The sequence below is a fragment of the Tenrec ecaudatus genome, chromosome 3 (genome assembly GCF_050624435.1).
Source record: "Tenrec ecaudatus isolate mTenEca1 chromosome 3, mTenEca1.hap1, whole genome shotgun sequence".
NCBI lineage: Eukaryota > Metazoa > Chordata > Mammalia > Afrosoricida > Tenrecidae > Tenrec > Tenrec ecaudatus.
Window position 1 is genome coordinate 127,146,950 of NC_134532.1, and position 17,280 is coordinate 127,164,229.

Consider the following 17,280-nt stretch of genomic DNA (forward strand, 5'->3'; position numbering starts at 1 on the left):
TCCTCTCTGGGCAGAGTTTTCATGACCAGAAAAGGGCCTTTTATTTCACAGAGCTCATGTTTAAGAATGAAAATGTCTGAAAGCATAAAAATATGGGCATGAACCAATGTCAAAGGGTGCGTGACACTAACAGTGTTTTCTGCCCTCTCACAGCGTTCGAGGGAGTGGGCAGGGCAGGGAGTAATAACCAGCAAAGTACTCTTCAACTCCAAGCCTCCTGTTTAGGTTAGCCCTGGTAGCATTGGGCTCCTAACCCAAAGATCAAGAGTTCAAAACCACCAGCTGTTCCACAGAAGAAAGATGAGGCTCTCTGCTCCAGTAGAAAATTACAGCTTTGGAAACCCCCAGGGGCCGTGCTACCCTGCCTTGATAAGGCCACTATGAGTCAGATGGCAGTGAGTTTGATTTTGGTTGATAACAAAGACCCATCAGAAGACATTCCCAAGTAGAATGTTTGATATAAGCAATTACTTCCACCCCTGCCCCCATGCCTTAGTTTTCTCATATGTAAAATTAGTTTCATCATCGGAATCACTCATGGGTCTGTTGTGGACATTAGTGAGTGCTCTGGACAGGACTTGGCCAGTTGTAATCCTCAGCATATGTTTGCCACTGGTATCATTCTCCTTGGTAGTGTTGGGATACCTGTTAACTATAGTCTGTGCGAGCCAACATCAACCCCAGTTTTCATCACTACAAAAATGAATTTTAAACATTTAAAAACTCAGTCCGATCCTATAAAGATAAATACATCCACAAATAATAAAGAAGTATAAATAAAGAAAACTCTGTCAGTGTCTGGAGCAAAGGAGAGGGCTGACATGAGCTGGTTTCCATTATGGTGCTGAACCATGCAAATGAGTGCACCTGTAGGGCACGGTGCCAAGATATTAGTTGAATACTGTATTTCCAGATAACAACAACATCAGTATACGATCCCTCGTCTGCTATCTCTTCAAACCTCTATCAGTTACTGACATATAACATCCTGTGTACACAGGACATTATTTAAAGAGACACAATGAAATCATTTTCCTCTACCTATTTATTCATAGTTTACCTTTCCTCTTTCCTAAGTTGATTAAAAATGACTACTGGGGTGACCTCGCTTTTCTAAGGGGCTTTAGGGCGAGGCTGAAGTTGATAGAGGTAAGTTCTTTCTACTGTGGAATCCCGAAAGTACATTCCATCACCTGTCACAGCTGCCCGGCTAATGTTGACAAAGCGTATGCTTAAGCAAGGGATTGCAGCATCAGAGACAGATGGGACCAACATCATAAACAATTACTGCACGAGCACAAACTGTACATTCGCTCACCTGTGAGCGAAAGAAGCGCTCATAGCAACGGAAACGCCTAAAGTGAATTGTAAATGTCTGTGTGTGTTCTCCTCCTACCCCCACGGCTCCTGTCAGCACGTGATGGGAGAGACGAGAAATAAAGCCAGTCGCCTTCTGTGGCATCAAATGCACCAGCAGCCAGCGCTCCACATCTCAGGCCTTGGATGTCCATGGGACACAGTGACCCAAAACGGGAGCAAAACTGAGTCTGGAGGCAGGCCTTTCCCCTGATGTACGCATGACAGCGGTCCCGTCCCACCTGCTTCTGCCGTGTGACATTCTGACTCCAAACCGTCTCGGTCACACTGTGCTTTGACGTGCCCACGCAGTGCTGTGTTCTGTTGTCTATCGGGTGGCTGTGGACGGATGCGGACTCACAACGTCCCAAGCACCTTTTGTGAGGACAGTTCTTCAACGCTGACAGGCCTTCAGCTCTTTGCTCCTCCCTGCCATCGGGGTGGTTCCGGGTCAGATCAAGCCTACGGGAATAGGTGACGGTCCCTGTGCCAGTCTTCGCAATCTCGTCTTTCTCTTGAGGAGTGGCTGGTAATTTTGAGTTGCTGACCTCGCAGTAAGCAGTATAACATATGCCATATATACTCGAGTCTAAGCCGACCCGAATATCAGCCGAGGCACCTAATTTTACCACCAAAATGGCATCAAAATGTGCTGGGAAAACCCGGCTTATACCCGAGTCAATATGGTAACTCCTTTTCTCATCTGAAGGCTTCGAGGCTTGTTGCAAAAGGCGTGTGCGGTGAGCCTGCCCTGAGCGAAGGCCTCCTGAGCCATGTAGCCAGCAGACCTCCCCTCCTGCTTCCCACACTTCTACAGTATTTCCCAGGAGCCCCTGGCTTACGCCAACAGTTCCACACTTGACGACCAGCCAAAAGATTGGCAGAGACACCTCGGAAGACTGGCCCGGGAATGCACTCCTGCAAGGTGACAGCCATGCAAAAGCAGCGGAGCCCTTCTGCTCGGCACCCTGGTTACCTCGGCTGGAACTCACGCCCTGGCGGCTGGCACCGCCGCACCAACAGTGCACTCCCCCGGGCCGTGCTGTGCTGGCTGGCTGTGGTCGCGCCTTCGTTCATTCTCAAATCACTTGGAGGTGGGGGGGGGGGTGCACTTTGTCAACCTCAGAACCCTTAGCCTCCCACCCTCCAACTCCTGCGCTCTGCTGGCTAGAGAGAGAGAAACTCCTGACACGCTGACATGCTGACCCTTGGTCACACCGGGTCTGGAACTGAATTTCTCAGTGAAACCCGGGACAGATCTGTCAGGGGAACAGCAGCACCCGTGAGGCACTCCCTCCTCAAAATAATCAGCCGTTTGTCATCACTAAAGCGCACTGAACATCGTTCTACACTCGTGCACGGCGTCTTGCCTGGAGTCTCTGTGTCGAAGACAACAGACTAGCAGGAAGAGCAAGAAACCAGTGCTGTGCTTCAGGAGGGTGAGCCTGGCACAGATTGTCACGTCCATCAGAGCTAAGCCGTCTAGAGTGTGTGTGGTCAAAAGAAAGAAGAGTCCTAGGGGCTGTGCACCAGAGCTACAGGAGCAGAGCGCTTTCTGTGCTTGTGCATCTCCCACCAACTGGAGAAGATGACCACTGTCATGTGTTACTGGGGGATGTGGTAGGTTTCCTTCCAGCGTTTTATTATGGTTGGCCAGATAAGAAGCAAGCAGGACCTCATGGTGGGCGATGCACTGAAGGAAAGAACACTCAATTTCACCACCACCCCAACTAATACGTACATCATTTTTTATGCCTAATATCATTAGGACACCTATATCCAGACCACCCAAGCAGAACTCTTTTGATATATCAACACATGGTCTCAGATCTCTGTTCTTCAAGCCCAATGTCCCTAGAGGTCAGGAACCTTCTCAGCTCTCCTCCAGATTCTCTGGAAAGAGCTTTGTGCCTGATCTGGGATGGGGGCTGGTGGTATTGGATCCAGGATCTGTCTTCTTCCTCGGAGACCCCAGGTCCCCTGTATCGCGCCTATGTTTCCCTCTACCATCTGTCAGGAGCTACTGGAATCTCTGGGGGCTCGGTGGGCCAAGCCTTGGGATTTGAAAACAAGTAGTGTGACCACAGACAACACCACTCTGAAAATTATGGCCAGGTCGAATGGCCTCTTTGGAGTGGGCTGACACAGTCCTGGATGTGACTATTGGCTGTTGATTGTAAAACGCAGAACACGCTCGAGGTCACAGGGACAGAGGCCTGGGCGAATGGCCCAGGGTCTGCCCCCTCCTAGTGCTGTCTCTGCTCCAGTTGCTCTACAGTTCACTGCAGCAGTGGGTTGGGGGGGGGCGGGCTCTGGGCAATGCGGGTACTGCCCCCCTCAGCTGAGCACTTGCCAAGACCCCAAGGTTTTGCGGTGGCTGTGAGTGTATGTGACTAGCGTGTCCTCCAGCTCTGAATTCTGCACACCCAGAAGTTACCTGCAAAAAAGGCGGGGAGACAACACTTCGAGCCGACTTCTGTTGGTGCTTTACTCGCGCCCGGGCAACAGAAGTGATCAGAAAATGATTAGAGTTGGGTTGGGTTTTTTTGCCCCTTTTCAGCAGATGAAATTCAGACTCTGCATTTTTGCTGTTTTATGCGCTGAAACTATTTAAAAAGCCAATGTATGGTTTTCGCTGCTAAAATTAGATTTTTACAGAAAATAGGTAGAGCGATTAGAGGATGTCATTAATGGTTTGCCCTTAGCAGCATCTAGTGTTTCTTGTTTTCTTCTTTAAAAAAAAAAGTCTTAATTTGATTTCATTTAGGGGAGATCTGTGTTTCATTTCACTCAACAAAAGCCGTGCCACGCCATCTTGGGTGCGGGCTGGGGGAGGTGGAGGGTGAGGGATGGTGGGCCCAGGGTTTGTTCAGGGCAGTGCCCCCTGGGCCAGTTTCCAGGAGAAACTGTCTACTCTTAGATGTCGTTCGACTGCTCTCAAACAATTGCCCTTTGTACACATTTTCTCCCCACCTGACACCCGAACCTCGAGGAAGACAGCTGCTCTCTGTTCTTTCAGCCTGGACAATCCCATTAGGAAGCTGCGAGTGAGCCTCACTAGAACTTTCCATCCAGCCCAGCCCCTAACCCAAGGCCCATCAATCCGAAAGCTATGCCCAGTCAGCTCAAAATCGGCCTCTTCCTCTCAGCAAGGTTCCGTGTCAGACATTGCAACTTCCCGGCCAGAAGAAGCCGTTCTTGCTACGGAGAAGAATAGCATCATTCTCTTGTTATAGCTCAAAGCAAAGCATTATGCCCATGGGTTCCACAGGGATGGCTTTTGTCTTCAGAAATAATGCTGTGTTGTTCTTGTCGCTTACCTCTAGGAACCCAGTGGCCTCGATTTACCTCTGTTGGATCCAGCAGGCGCCATCACCACCATCACCGGCCCCAGTGCGTTCAGCATCCCTCTCCCGATCCGCCAGAAGCTCTGCAGCAGCCTGGATGCCCCACAGACCAGAGGGCATGACTGGAGGATGCTGGCCCACAAGCTCAACTTGGACAGGTGGGTATGACCAGGTTTGATCATTTTCTGTAAAGACACAAAGCTCCCGGATTGGCAACTCTTGCACTAACCGCCAGGTGCCAGCATAGTATTGAATTCTCTAGGAGTCCCTGGGTGATTGAAATGCTTAGGTGCTTGCCTACTACCTGGGAGTTTGGCAGTTCAAAACCACCCAGAGGAACTTCCTAGGGATCTTCTGAAGCATGGCACCCATGGCAGATGGGTGGGTGGGCATGAACTTGTCTGCGATTGGAACTGGGCTTCATCTGGCCTCTCAAAGTGTCAGGTTTGGTGACACATGCTGCACAGCTGAGGGGCTACTTCTCCCTACAGAGCATATTCGTTCATTAATGTAATTAAAGTACCCTCGTGGTGCGGTGGCTTAAGCTCCCGGGCACTAACTGAAAGGTCAAGCCATTCAGTGGCTGCTTGGGGGAAAGCCCTGACAGTCCACCCCCCACCCCCAGAGTCCAGTTTAGGAAACCCTCTGGGAAAGTTCTAATCCACCACCTGGGGCCACTGCGAGTCAGATGACACCCAAAAATACAGCCGCAGCAGCAATGCATGACTGTCCTCATGTCCTGTTGTGCACGCTGTAAGGCTTGTAGAGGGAATAATGTGCTAAATTCAGTATTGCTAGTCCACTGCGAAAGAGCTCGGGGCCCTGATCTGCAGCGCGTAGCCATCGCTGCCCCACCAAAGGCACGGCATTGCCCTGTCAAAGAGCATCAGTGTCTGGGCTGGAAAGAAAACCTAAGTCTCGTGATTTCCTGTTTGGGCTACAACTCATAGACATCTTGTCTCTTCAGTGATCGTATTCAGTTGAGGTTAACAAAGTTAAACATCACGTCTCCTGTCTGGCACTGATCTAATTAAATATGGGCTAGTTATGTAGGACAGCTTGCTGCAAGCCGCTGTTTTTCATGTGGGATGAGGCTACCTCGAGGCCAAGTGGAAAGGCAGCAAGCAGGTTTTAGAGCAGTCGAAGCAGAACGTAGATCAGCCAACCCAGTCGCTCAGCCCCTTTGCTCTCCCCAACTGCAGGTACCTGAATTACTTTGCCACTAAATCAAGCCCGACTGGCGTGATCCTGGATCTCTGGGAAGCACAGAACTTCCCTGGTGGCAACCTGAGCATGCTGGCCGCTGTCTTGGAAGAAATGGGAAGACACGAAACAGTCGTGTCGTTGGCGGCAGAAGGGCAGTACTGAGACAGCCGGCTCGGAAGAGGAAGGACGAAACAACGGGGGGAGTCTGTTGCTGTCCAGGGGTCCCCGCGGAGGCGGCAGTCCAGACTTAGACCAATGAGCTTCACAGGCAAGATCGCAGCGGACTGAGAAGGAAGCAGAGACAACTACCAATCTCCATGCCCACTGACACGGACAGCACCAGGGAGTTCACGATGGCGTACATTTGTACCTTGAATTTAGAAACAACCTCATTTTCCTTGTAGTCGGGCTGTATGCTGTGTGGTACAGGATCTTACAGTTTCCTAGGAAACGCTTTTTATTGCTATCCAGATATATGGATAAACTTTCTTAACAAACCCGATTTCTACAAACGTTGTTTACATCAGATTGGACAGGGATGCAGACACTGTCCATAGCTCGTTCTATTTTTGTTTAGATCGTTTGAAGTTGAAGCTGTGGACGGTTGTTGTGTCTATTTCGCATTCGTCATTTCCAGAGAAATCACAGACTTTTGCTCCCAGTCTTGCGCCCATCCAGTGTCTCCGGTAATCCTCCATTCAGTGTCCTGTTTCTAGAAGCCGTAGAACCAGTATTACTACCGTTCGTATCAGGGAAGAGAGTGGAGCGTGATGGAGAAGTCACTAAGCCTCCTTGTTCCTCGGGGGACATCTGTTGGTGCCCCTCGAAGAATAAAGCTGTCGCCTTGTGGGGAAGGCAGTCACTCATTCTCAGCCACACACACAAGCATTTCTTCATAACATGTGTGTTTGTAATATGCAATTTGAAGTGTTTTTTTAAAAGTATCCTTCTTATCTCTACCATTATTGTTATTGTTATCAATTAGTCTTTCCAAGTTATTCTAGTAAAAAGATTTTTCTTTGAACGCTGTGTTGGTCACCAGTGCTGTTGGTATCTGCTGAGTCCTGCCTCACTCTCGGATGACAAGTGAGGGCATACAGGCATTGCGTTCTTGACCTTTCACCTTCCTCCGCCATGCTGCCCGGAAGGGTAGTGAAGGCTTACCGGCTGTTTCAGTTGGTTCTTTCAGCTCGCTCAGGCACTCTGTGGCCTTGGAGTCTTACAATGAGCCGCCTTCTGTGTTCGTGTAACATAGCGTCGTACGTGTTGGCCCTCCAGGTACTCCCCTGGTGTTGCCTGCTTCGGCGGTGAGGGTGAGGTGATGGCCAGGCCGTCAGGAAGGCCGTTTCCCTTCGGGGTTGGTCACTGTCCAGTCCACCTCAGAAGATGGCCCTGTCCTCACCGGGAGAGAGAGGGGCTTGGAGAGGTTCTACAAGGCTAGCCCTTGTGTTGCCTCCCTCCCTCTCACTAGTCTAAAGACTCTGCTTAGCCCTAGTAGCCGGGTAATTTAAACCACCCACTCAGGGTGTTTGTTGTTTTGTTTTGTTTTTGTACCTCCGCCCGCCAACTTCTGCTCTTCAGGAAGTTCCAGGCTCTGGCCTGGAAGATCATTGTCCTGCCTTGTAACATATCTCTTTGGCATTCAAGTCTTGTTCGTGTGTGGTTACACGCATCCTTTCACTTCTATTTCCTGGTGGTCTCCCAGGCCCACCAGCCTGCTGACTTCCGGCAAGCACTGTTGTGTCCTTGTGTTGGCCTCTTGACTTTGCAAGGCCTCCCGCCGGCTCCTGCAGCAGCAGACCCCGCTGCCCTCCTCTTCCTCCTCAGTGCGCTGTGCCTGCGGGACATTCCATCTCACCCCCGGGGTCATTTCCGGCACTCTTTCACGCGACTTTGATCCTGCAAAATGCTGGGAAATAGACTCCCTTGTGGCCACCAGGAGTGCCCTTTGGGGCCATTCAAGCTGTGTTGACCCAGGTGCGTTTCATTCAGCCAGTAGGGAGTGCGCGTCCACGGCAGGCCGGGAGCCACACCGAGACTGAACAGCCGGCGCCAGTGGGTGTGCATCAGGCGGATTCACACGTGGCTGTGCCGGTGGGTGTGCATCAGGTGGATTCACACGTGGCTGTGCCGGTGGGTGTGCATCAGGTGGATTCACACCATGGCTGTGCCGGTGGGTGTGCATCAGGCGGATTCATGACGGCAGACTGGGTTCCTTCGCTTCTCCTCTGGCCACACACATTCCCTCGCCGGCCCGGGGACTTCTTGAGGTTCCCCAGCCCCTCCACCCGCTCCTCAAGGAGCCATCCCTACCTTTGTGGTGGCGCCCCTAAATTCAGAGCTTTCATCTTTCCAGGAGACGGCCAGAGCGCTCTACTCCCGTAGAGGCCCTGCAGGGTCGCCGGGAGCACATACCCCAGGATCTGTACTAGGATGCCCAGAGCAACAAAGAGCCCGTACACTAGTTGTGGAAGGCAGGCTACCCTCCTACGCAAATGCAGTGGTTACTATGGACCCAATGCATGAAAGGAAAAACAATGAAGATCAGTAAAGAGGGTTAAAAAAGGAGAGAAAGCTTGAGTCCACGGCTGTATCTTGAAATAAATCTAACCTGGCTAAGGCTGCTGCCCAGCACCGGAGCAGAGGGGCTGTCATTGACCAAATCTGGATTCTGACCCAGATCCAAAGACCTGATGTGGGGGCTCCGAGATGCTTGCAGTGCCTGTTAGCCACGCACTGGCTCCGGATCAGGCTAGGTGAGCCGTTTGTTAAGGAAAACAAATCCATAAATGGAAGGTTGTCAACGGGGAAGCATTGGGTGCAGGCACTGGACCCCACGGAGGGCCTTCTGGGGGCGCTCTCGTACTTCAGGCTTGTCGGCCTTTGGCGCAACCAGCAGAAAAGGGGAGTCCTTCTTTATAAGTAAGGCACCCCAGTGTCCTATGATCTTTGTGACATGTCCTATCAGGTGAATGGCCCTTTTAGACCGACATCACACGACTTACACCAAGTCCTTTTGACTATTAATTCTGCCTTCTTTCTCCTTGGGGAAAAATTAGTATCAGACCAAGAAGGTCCCACAGCCAGTTTCCTGGGGACGTTCTCATGCTCCGTCTTTCTCGGCCTCCCGGCGGCGGGCCGGTCCCTTGGATGGGCAAAGGGAAGCACTTGTGTATGGCGCCACCTCGTGGGGCGGAGCGCAAGCGACCCTGTTTAATTCGATGAAAACTCACCAGAAGTTGATCAAGGGCATACCTAGAGTCCAGGACTTTCATGACATTTGACAGCCGTGCAGAATTTTCCCTTTCAGATATGCGACTTCTGGCTCGCACATTTTAAACCCCATAAGTACCCATCTCAAATATCATTTCATTATGAGTCTAGTGCTCACTTATAAACATGCCATTTTAAGTTGTTTTCTGATCGTGGAAAGAAATGAGTATATTAAAAATGTGTAGAATGCTCCATTGGAAGAGTTATCTTTCACCAGTTTTATTGGCATATATTTCACATGCCATCTAATCTAATCAATCATATTAAGAAAAGCTCAGTGATCATCTCTACAATCAATTTCAGAACATTTTCTTCCTTCTCGTACTCACTGCTGTCACTTCCCCACATCCTCCCTGGCTTTGCCCCTCGCCAATTGTTCATCCAGTGACTCTCTCAGTAGGTTTACCTGTCCTGGGTTTCATATACGGAAAATCATACAACATGCAAACAGGAAACAAACAAAGCCAATAGCAATGACTAGGCCAAACATAGGAAAACCTCAATAAAACAGAAATCAGAAAATATTAAAAATGGAAACTTTAAAATGAGTCAAAAGGGAGATAAAATGATAAGCTATGATATTTTAACCTAAAACCAAACTCACTGCCAGGAGTCACCGGGACAGAAGTGCCCTGATGCGTTTCTGAGACTGTCAGGGAGGCAGGAAGCCTCACCTTTCTCACCTGTCCTGACTCTAGCTGCCGTAGTCAACTCCACAATGAAGGGTTAGTTTCAAGGCGAGAATTCTGCGTTGTGCTTGGTATGTTTTAAATATCCTATTTTAAAACTAATATTAATCTTCAAAAATGTGAGACTTACTTAGGAAGAGCTAGATTTGACATCAACAAATGGGAATACATTTTCTATGAAGCTCTGGTGATGCTGTGGATTAAGTGTTGGGCTGCTAACCACAAGGTTGGTGGTTCAAACCCACTAACTGCCCCGAGGGTGAGAGGGGAGACTGTGTCCCTCCTGTGGAGACCGACAGCTTCAGAAACCCGAAGGAGCAGTGCCGTGGGGTTTCTTCAAGTCAAAATTGATGTCCTGGCCCAGGGATGGGTTGTGTCTGACCCATGGGTAGTGGTTCCGTGGTTATGCCAAAGGAAGAGAAGAATCCTGGGATCATTCATTGTGTAAAGGAAGGTTCCTTCCTTCTAAACCTGTTGTGAAAGGCAGAAATTTCATCTTTTCATGTTCCTGACTGCGGACACCAAACTTCCTGCAGGGAAACGTTCGCTTTCAGAATTATTCACTAGGTGCAAGGTGATGACAGCGTGTACGTGTAAAACGGCTTTTCACCAGCAGACTCTTGAGGAAGATGCCAGTGGGCAACTCTCCTTCTCAGAGATGCTCACAGTCTTAAAGGGCCAGGCCATTCTTTGGGTGAGCGCTCAGTATTCAACTGCACATCCATGATCTGTGTCCATAGAGTTCACTAGTTTGTCATTTCTCTCGCTGAATTGTCAAAAGGTTAAAATCATTCGTTAGGAAAACAAGGTCATGGCGGCTTTGTTCGGGATGCTGAGGAGGTCCCCTCAGTGCGTTGGGTCTCTTTAGAGGCCGGCTTGTCGAAGTAGGATAGTGTGAAAGAAAGCAGGTAGGTGGTGGAATCAAGACTTCTTCTAGAGAAAAGCAAACAAGGTTCTTTTCTTATGAATCCTTATGTGTGATCTCTTGGGGACCACCAGCTATAGTCTGACTCTATTGATGCCTCTGTAATCATGGTACCAGAAAGAGATTGAGAATCTCTCCCCACTGTGCACAAGCCATGAGCTCCCAAAGGTCTACTCCCACAGATCCAAGCATGGAACCAGGTGAAGAAGCTACAGAGAGTAGAAAGAAGTTAGAAAGGGTTGATGTGTCGAGTTTTCCATCATTGAGTTGAATACGAGTCTTAACTCTCACTGGGCAGTGGTTCTACACAGAGTAGCTGTTTCATAGAGAACATAGAGAATGTCCAAGGCCGATGCGAGGGTGGCCCTTGGAACACAGCTGAATGAAACTGGGTTTCATCCAGGCCCGGTGGGACCAGAGGAGCCTTTGTGAATCAGAATTTGGTTGCTCAAAACCAGCTATTCTAAAAATGATCATGGTTGATGGGCATTAGATTTTGTAGATCCCCCAAACCAGAGTATCTTTATATTGAATATCTTGAGATAATAAAACATTTTTCTACCTTTCGAGTGCCTCGTAGATTCGGCTATTACACTTTGACCTTTTCTTGGGTTTTTGTTTTGCATTGTTTTTATCGAACTGTACACAGCTACTGTTGACGGAAATGCTTAGAGCTCTTTGCTCAGTGTGACAATGTGCTGTTTCTCTACCCTAAGAAATCCATTTGTATAGTCTCTGGCTGTAATGATCACTTAGAAAGATTTCCTTTGTATTTCTTAATTTTTTAATGAAATAAGGCTTAAGGGGAATAAATGCATTGTGACTAATGTCCATTGAAGCCTGTTATCCATACAGGCCAACGGAGTAAAATGAAGTCATAAATATTTCAAGGATTCTGGCCTGAAAACCTGCTATTTTTGGAAAGTAGGACGATGGCCTTCAATGTCATTGGGTAACTTTTCTCTACAGACTCAATTCAACAGTCAACCTCCACATCCTTTCATCTCACTGGCCTGGTGCTTGCCCCTATTTCAGACAGCCCGCTTTAAAACAGGTCAGCAGTCTGATGCCCAGGTTTTCCAGCAGGCCCGCCACCTCCCCGTATTGACCCGTGGAAGGAGGTCACGGGGCTCCCTCAACCAAAAGTCAGGTACCCTTGATCTCTTCTAGCGTTGTGGCAGAAGGCATCTCCAAGACAAACCTACAGCTTCTCCAAATGTGCTACCGATTACAACCAGTTTAAGGGGCCGTTTTGCGGTCCCCTGTATACTAAGGGCCTGGTATCCTCAGGGATACAGCCGAGGACGCCTGCAGTCCACCTGAGAGTTGCAGTAACTATTGAGGAGGAAGCAAAGACAGTAGGCGGACACCGTCAGCGCTGCACTAGCCCAAGCACTTGTGGGCGTTCACCAGCTTCCCGGTAGGCCATTTCAGATGTGTGCCTCATCCACATTTCTAATGACTGGACGTTACACACGTCAGGGTCCTTTCAAATCCGTCCACATCCTACATGTCCTCCAGTGGCTTGGCGCTCAGCGTCACGATGGTACCGACATGGGGTTGCAGAATCCCTGGACCGTAGGCCGCCGCTTGAATTGGATGCGCCATGCTGCTCAGCAGCCCCCAGCTGACAGCCCTTGTCCTCCAAGCACTGTGGTGAGGCACCGCCACGGTCATGACCAAGCTAGGATCGAGGCGTGAAGACAGCCTCGTTCTGAACGACAAAACTTCTGCCACTGGAAAATGCCGTGGGACTTCCATGCTCTTAACGTCACTCATGACAGCGTGTAAATGTAGGGGGACCCTGGCCATCCAGCAGGACAATCTCCACGGGAGATTCGGGCAATCCCTCCTTCGCTCTGGTCCAGGCCCTGGATCTGTGGGCAGGGAGCTCCTCAGCCTCCGACAACGCGGAGCCCCACTGCTGGGAACGTCCCTCCTCCGTGCGTGCTGGATGCGGCCCTGCTCTGTGTGCTCATACATACGTGGAGTTTCATGCCGGTGACCTGCCCCTTTGCTTTCTGAAGGGGACACCAAGGTGTGCCCCAGACAACCACCCCTGCCCTCACAGTTGTGTCGGAGAGGTGGGGTCCTCTGGGACAGCTCAACTGCAGGAAGGTTGGATTGGGGTTTTGCGCTCTGCCATTCTCTGTCTGTCTTTCTTAAACGACCCAGCCTTGGCTTTTTAGGTATGAAACATTCCTTTGGTTGTATCTTCTTGCTGTATCTTCTATGCAATTCCTTTTCTACGATACCCCTTGAGGGAGAGGCGTGCTCTGAGCACTCTGCCCGTTGCCTGGCGGGGGTGGGGGATGCCAGCCCTGGGGGGGCCTCGCCTCTCTCCCTGTTTGCCTCTCCCGGTTTTCCTGCAGTCCTTTTAGTTTGTAAATTGCCTGCATTTATTCTGTCGGCCAACATGTACAAACTGTAAGAAAGAATTTTTAAACAGGTAATAAATTATATTTATAAGCAATAGGCCGTGTCGTCTCCATCATTTCTGCATCGCCCACTCCTCCTCCATGTGGAACGGCACTCTGGGCTTCCTTGCGAGGGCAGGAGGAGCCCTGGATTGTGCACGGATCGTCATGAAAGCCTCCCTTGGTCCAGGGTGGCGTTCCAGAATGGCGGTTCCTGAACAGCTGTGCACCAGGGACTCCCTAGAGAAGCTTTTTGTCCGGACTGACGACTGACCCCACTGCCCTGACACTGACTGGGGTGGCTCGGGGTGCAGTCCTGGCACTCAGAGTTGTAAAAGCTCCCAAGTGACCCTGCTGGGTTTCAGAACATAAGCATCAGACCCCACAGGGCGTCTAGAAATAGTCGTAGACCTCACGCAGACACCCCGTCGCTGGAACGTCCCATGACACTAATAGGTGGGAAATAAAGGGAAGCCCAATGGCCCGGGAGGCCGAGGGCCACAGAGCCACCACCCTGGCCTCCTCACCGTGTGCACGCGAACACGCAACTCTCCCTCGGGAGAAGCAACAGAACAGTTCCAGCGATGAGGAGGAAAGCGGCAGCCAAACCGAGCATTCAAAGCCAAGGCCGCCTTTTTTCTTGTGGGAGAACTACAGAGATGCGCTGCAAACCGCGCCTCCTCCCCCTTCTCCCAGGGTCAGAGCCCCAATGCTTTAAAGCAATTCACTCCTTCTCCGCAGGGCTGGGAAACTGCCGTGTACGCGGGTTGAAAGGCAGTGAGTGACTTCAGCTGGATTCGAAAGTGGGATTGCAAATTTACATGGGGATCAGGGCTGAGAACAGAAGCACATGGGTCCTGGGGCTAAAGGAAAGGGGAGTGGCCCCGGGGCCAAGCAAGAGAGCTCAGAACTGAAAGGAAGGAGAAGCCAATGACAACAGCATGGGACGTGACAGGGAAAAACACATGCTGGGCTGGGTCTGACAGTCTACCCATTGACCCTCGACTTGGTGCTGCGGGGTCGGAATGCCTGTTGAGAAGGCCAGCCCTCGAGCAGCATGCCTGTGTGTCAGCCCGGCCCCTGGAGAGCCCTGAGAACCTGTCTGTCTCTGAGGGGAGGCTGCACCTGAGGATTCAGAGAGCCAGCCTCCAGCAGTGTGACCCTCACTGCCAGTGTGCAAGGGCACCAGGCGAAGAACTCCCATGCGCCCCACGATCCCTGCCCTGGGATTAACATCAGAACCAAGCTAGGAATGATTAGCACAGGGGTGTCAAACTGGTGGCCCCGGAGGTAAGTTTTTGTGGCCCACGATGCTCTAAACTCTAATGTATCGAGGAAATTGTATGGATGGTCTTGCCTCGATCTCCCCTAAGTGCTATTTTCTTCATAACCATTTTTTTCAATTTTCATTTTATTTCAGAGTATCGTGGGCCACAAAAAATTACCATGGGGCCACCAGTTTGACGCCCCTGATCTAGCAGAACCAAGAATTCCTAAGACTGGGACCATCAGAACTTTCCTGTTATAAGCAGAGAGAATAACAAACCCGACTTCTACCATGCCCAGTGCAGAGTGGAGCGCTAGTTTTCCTGAGCAGTGAGTCGCGTCTATTTGCTGTTCACTGCTGGGAGAAGTTGGGCTTGAGCCGCCGGCATTTAGAAATGGCATGAAGAGCGGAAGAGGGGGTGTGCCAGATCAAGTTGACGGGTGTAGTGTTGCTCGCTTTATCCTCTGGAAAACTAGCTTAAGGAAGAGGTATTCGGCGCACATTCCTTGCACCTGGCCGGAGGCCGGTCTGCTCTCATGTTCGCTTCTCATGTGATCTCACCAGCGCTCTCCGGGGGGTACTTTTATCCCAAGTTACAGTGGAAAGGGCTCAGGGTCAGATACTATAATGCCAATTTCTAGAGTCAAGAATGTCGAAACAATGGGATGTGAGCCATGTCGCTCCAGATCCTAACAGTAGGATTGATTCTCTTGGGGAAAGCGTAGCCGGCTAAACACATCCACACACACACCTTCTCGAGACTGATAACAAGCCCCCTGAGTTTTCCAATCGCAAACGATTGTAAGTTTCATCTGTACTGATCCAAGGTCCAGCATTGCCTTTTCACAGCTAAACTTGGCATGTACCTCCCTCCCTTCGGGGATCCACAACCCGTGGAATAATTACCCTCAGCACTTGCCCTCTCCCTTTGAAGTTTCTCTGCTCTAGGGCACTGGTTCTCAACCTGTGGGTCGTGACCCCTTTGGGGGCTGAACGACCGACCTTTCACAGGGGTTGGCCGATTCATAACAGTAGCAAGATTACAGTGATGAAGTAGCAACGAAAATAATTCTATGGTTCGGGGGGGGGGTCACCACATGAACTGCATTAAAGGGGCATGTTCGCGGCATGAGGACGGTTGAGAACCACTGCTCTGGGAGACACTGTGTCGGAGGCAACAACAGCCCCCGCCTTCCACACCCAGGCACCGCACAGTAAGCAGTGGCCTGACTTCTTCCTCTGACCCTCCGGCTCTTGCAGAGCAGTCCTGGAAGCAGCTTCGGGAGGCCAGGGTACCGGGTGCTTCGTCTCCATCCCTGCACACTCACCGCTGACTGGCTGCACACGCGGTCCTGTGGACCTCAAGAACTTGAACTAGTCTCAGTCTTTCTGCCACGACGACCCACCACATTCTGAGATGCTTCCATTTTCACAAAAAAAAATACACCCCAACACTAGCTTCCAGCTCATCTGCTTTTCCTGGTGTGGGTGGACCGCGCTGACATACAGGACAAGACAGGGTCCTGCGAGAAGCGCCGCCATCAGGTTCCTGGGAAGGGAGAGGAGTGGCTTGCAAAGCGGAAGGCCAGTGACACAGCGAAGGACTGTCCCTGAGACGGGCTGGCTCGGGGCTCTGACATTGGTCCCCAACATGGCAAGGGCACTGGGCAGGGTTTGGTTCTGTGGTGCGTACAGTCGCTGTGAGTTAGACCTGACAGACAACACCGAAAAGCAACCTCCGTCATCGATGATCTCCCACCTCCTCCTGTCACCACGCCAGCAGCCTGATCCTGCCTCTGAAAGCTTGCCCCAACAGCGCCGCTGCGTCACCCACACCCTTGTCCCAGTAACTGCTGGCAGACAGCCTCGCTCCGGCAGGACTTTGCTCCTGGGCCCTCATTTCTTCTGGTTTTTAGACCTGGTCTGACTTGCCTGCTGGGGCCGACACAAACACCAGGAATGCAGCGCTTTGAAAAACAGAAATGTATTTTCTCACCGGGCAGGAGGAGGTAGAGTCCAAAATCTGGGGAAGGCGCTCTATCAGCTTGGGGTGGGGGTAAGATTCTTGCTTATTTCAGCTTCCGTAACAGTGGCTTTCCATAGTTACTTGTTGACCTTCACACGGCATCTACCAAACTGCCCCCCCCAGTATGTGCTAGTTCTGTCTGCTCTCGGTGGCACTCAGGGTTGGCACACTGTATCAGGCAGGGCTCTCTAGAGATAAAATCAGATTGCTGATAATTTTATATAGATATTGATAAAGACAGATATATAACACAAGAAATGAACTGTTAAATTATATACAGATATAGAATACAAGAAATAAACAGTTAAATTATAAAGCAGTACCAATGGCTCAGTGCAACTCACTCCCGTGGACCTCAATGTAGAGCAACACAGTCCAGAGGCTAGGCGTCCCACAGGTAGTGTGCCCTGTAAACTGAGGCACAGAAGGTCCGATGATTAAAGAGCATGAGACAAGCAAGGCGAACTCACCAAGCCATTTGTCTCTCCGTCCTTCAATTACTCCCACTTGTGTTTATCGGCCAGGCCGGCACAATAAACTAACTACCTCACACACCTTACACTGATAGGGTGGCATCAACAAACATCAAACCCTATTCCCCAACAAGATCGATTCACGGGGAGGTGGAAGGGGTGGAGGGGCAAGGCCTCTGGGCACATGCCATCCAGACCCGCCAGCTCCTCTCTTCTGTGCCTGCTTGCTCTGGGTCAAGTCATCTAGCCCCTCAGAAATCCACGGGAGAGGCGCCCCGGTGGCCCCGGGGTGAAGGCTGCA

General features: G+C 50.7%; 1 protein-coding gene across 1 annotated transcript in view; it reads left to right on the top strand.

Annotated features, from left to right (window-relative positions):
- UNC5C (unc-5 netrin receptor C) overlaps positions 1 to 7,093 on the top strand; it is a 448,382-nt gene extending 441,289 nt beyond the window's left edge. Inside the window, exons 16-17 of the mRNA XM_075544874.1 lie at positions 4,683 to 4,861; positions 5,906 to 7,093. Of these exons, the coding sequence (XP_075400989.1) occupies positions 4,683 to 4,861; positions 5,906 to 6,071 (345 nt within the window). The 3' untranslated portion in view covers positions 6,072 to 7,093. The remainder of the gene's footprint in view (positions 1 to 4,682; positions 4,862 to 5,905) is intronic.
- The last annotated feature ends 10,187 nt before the right edge of the window (positions 7,094 to 17,280 follow it).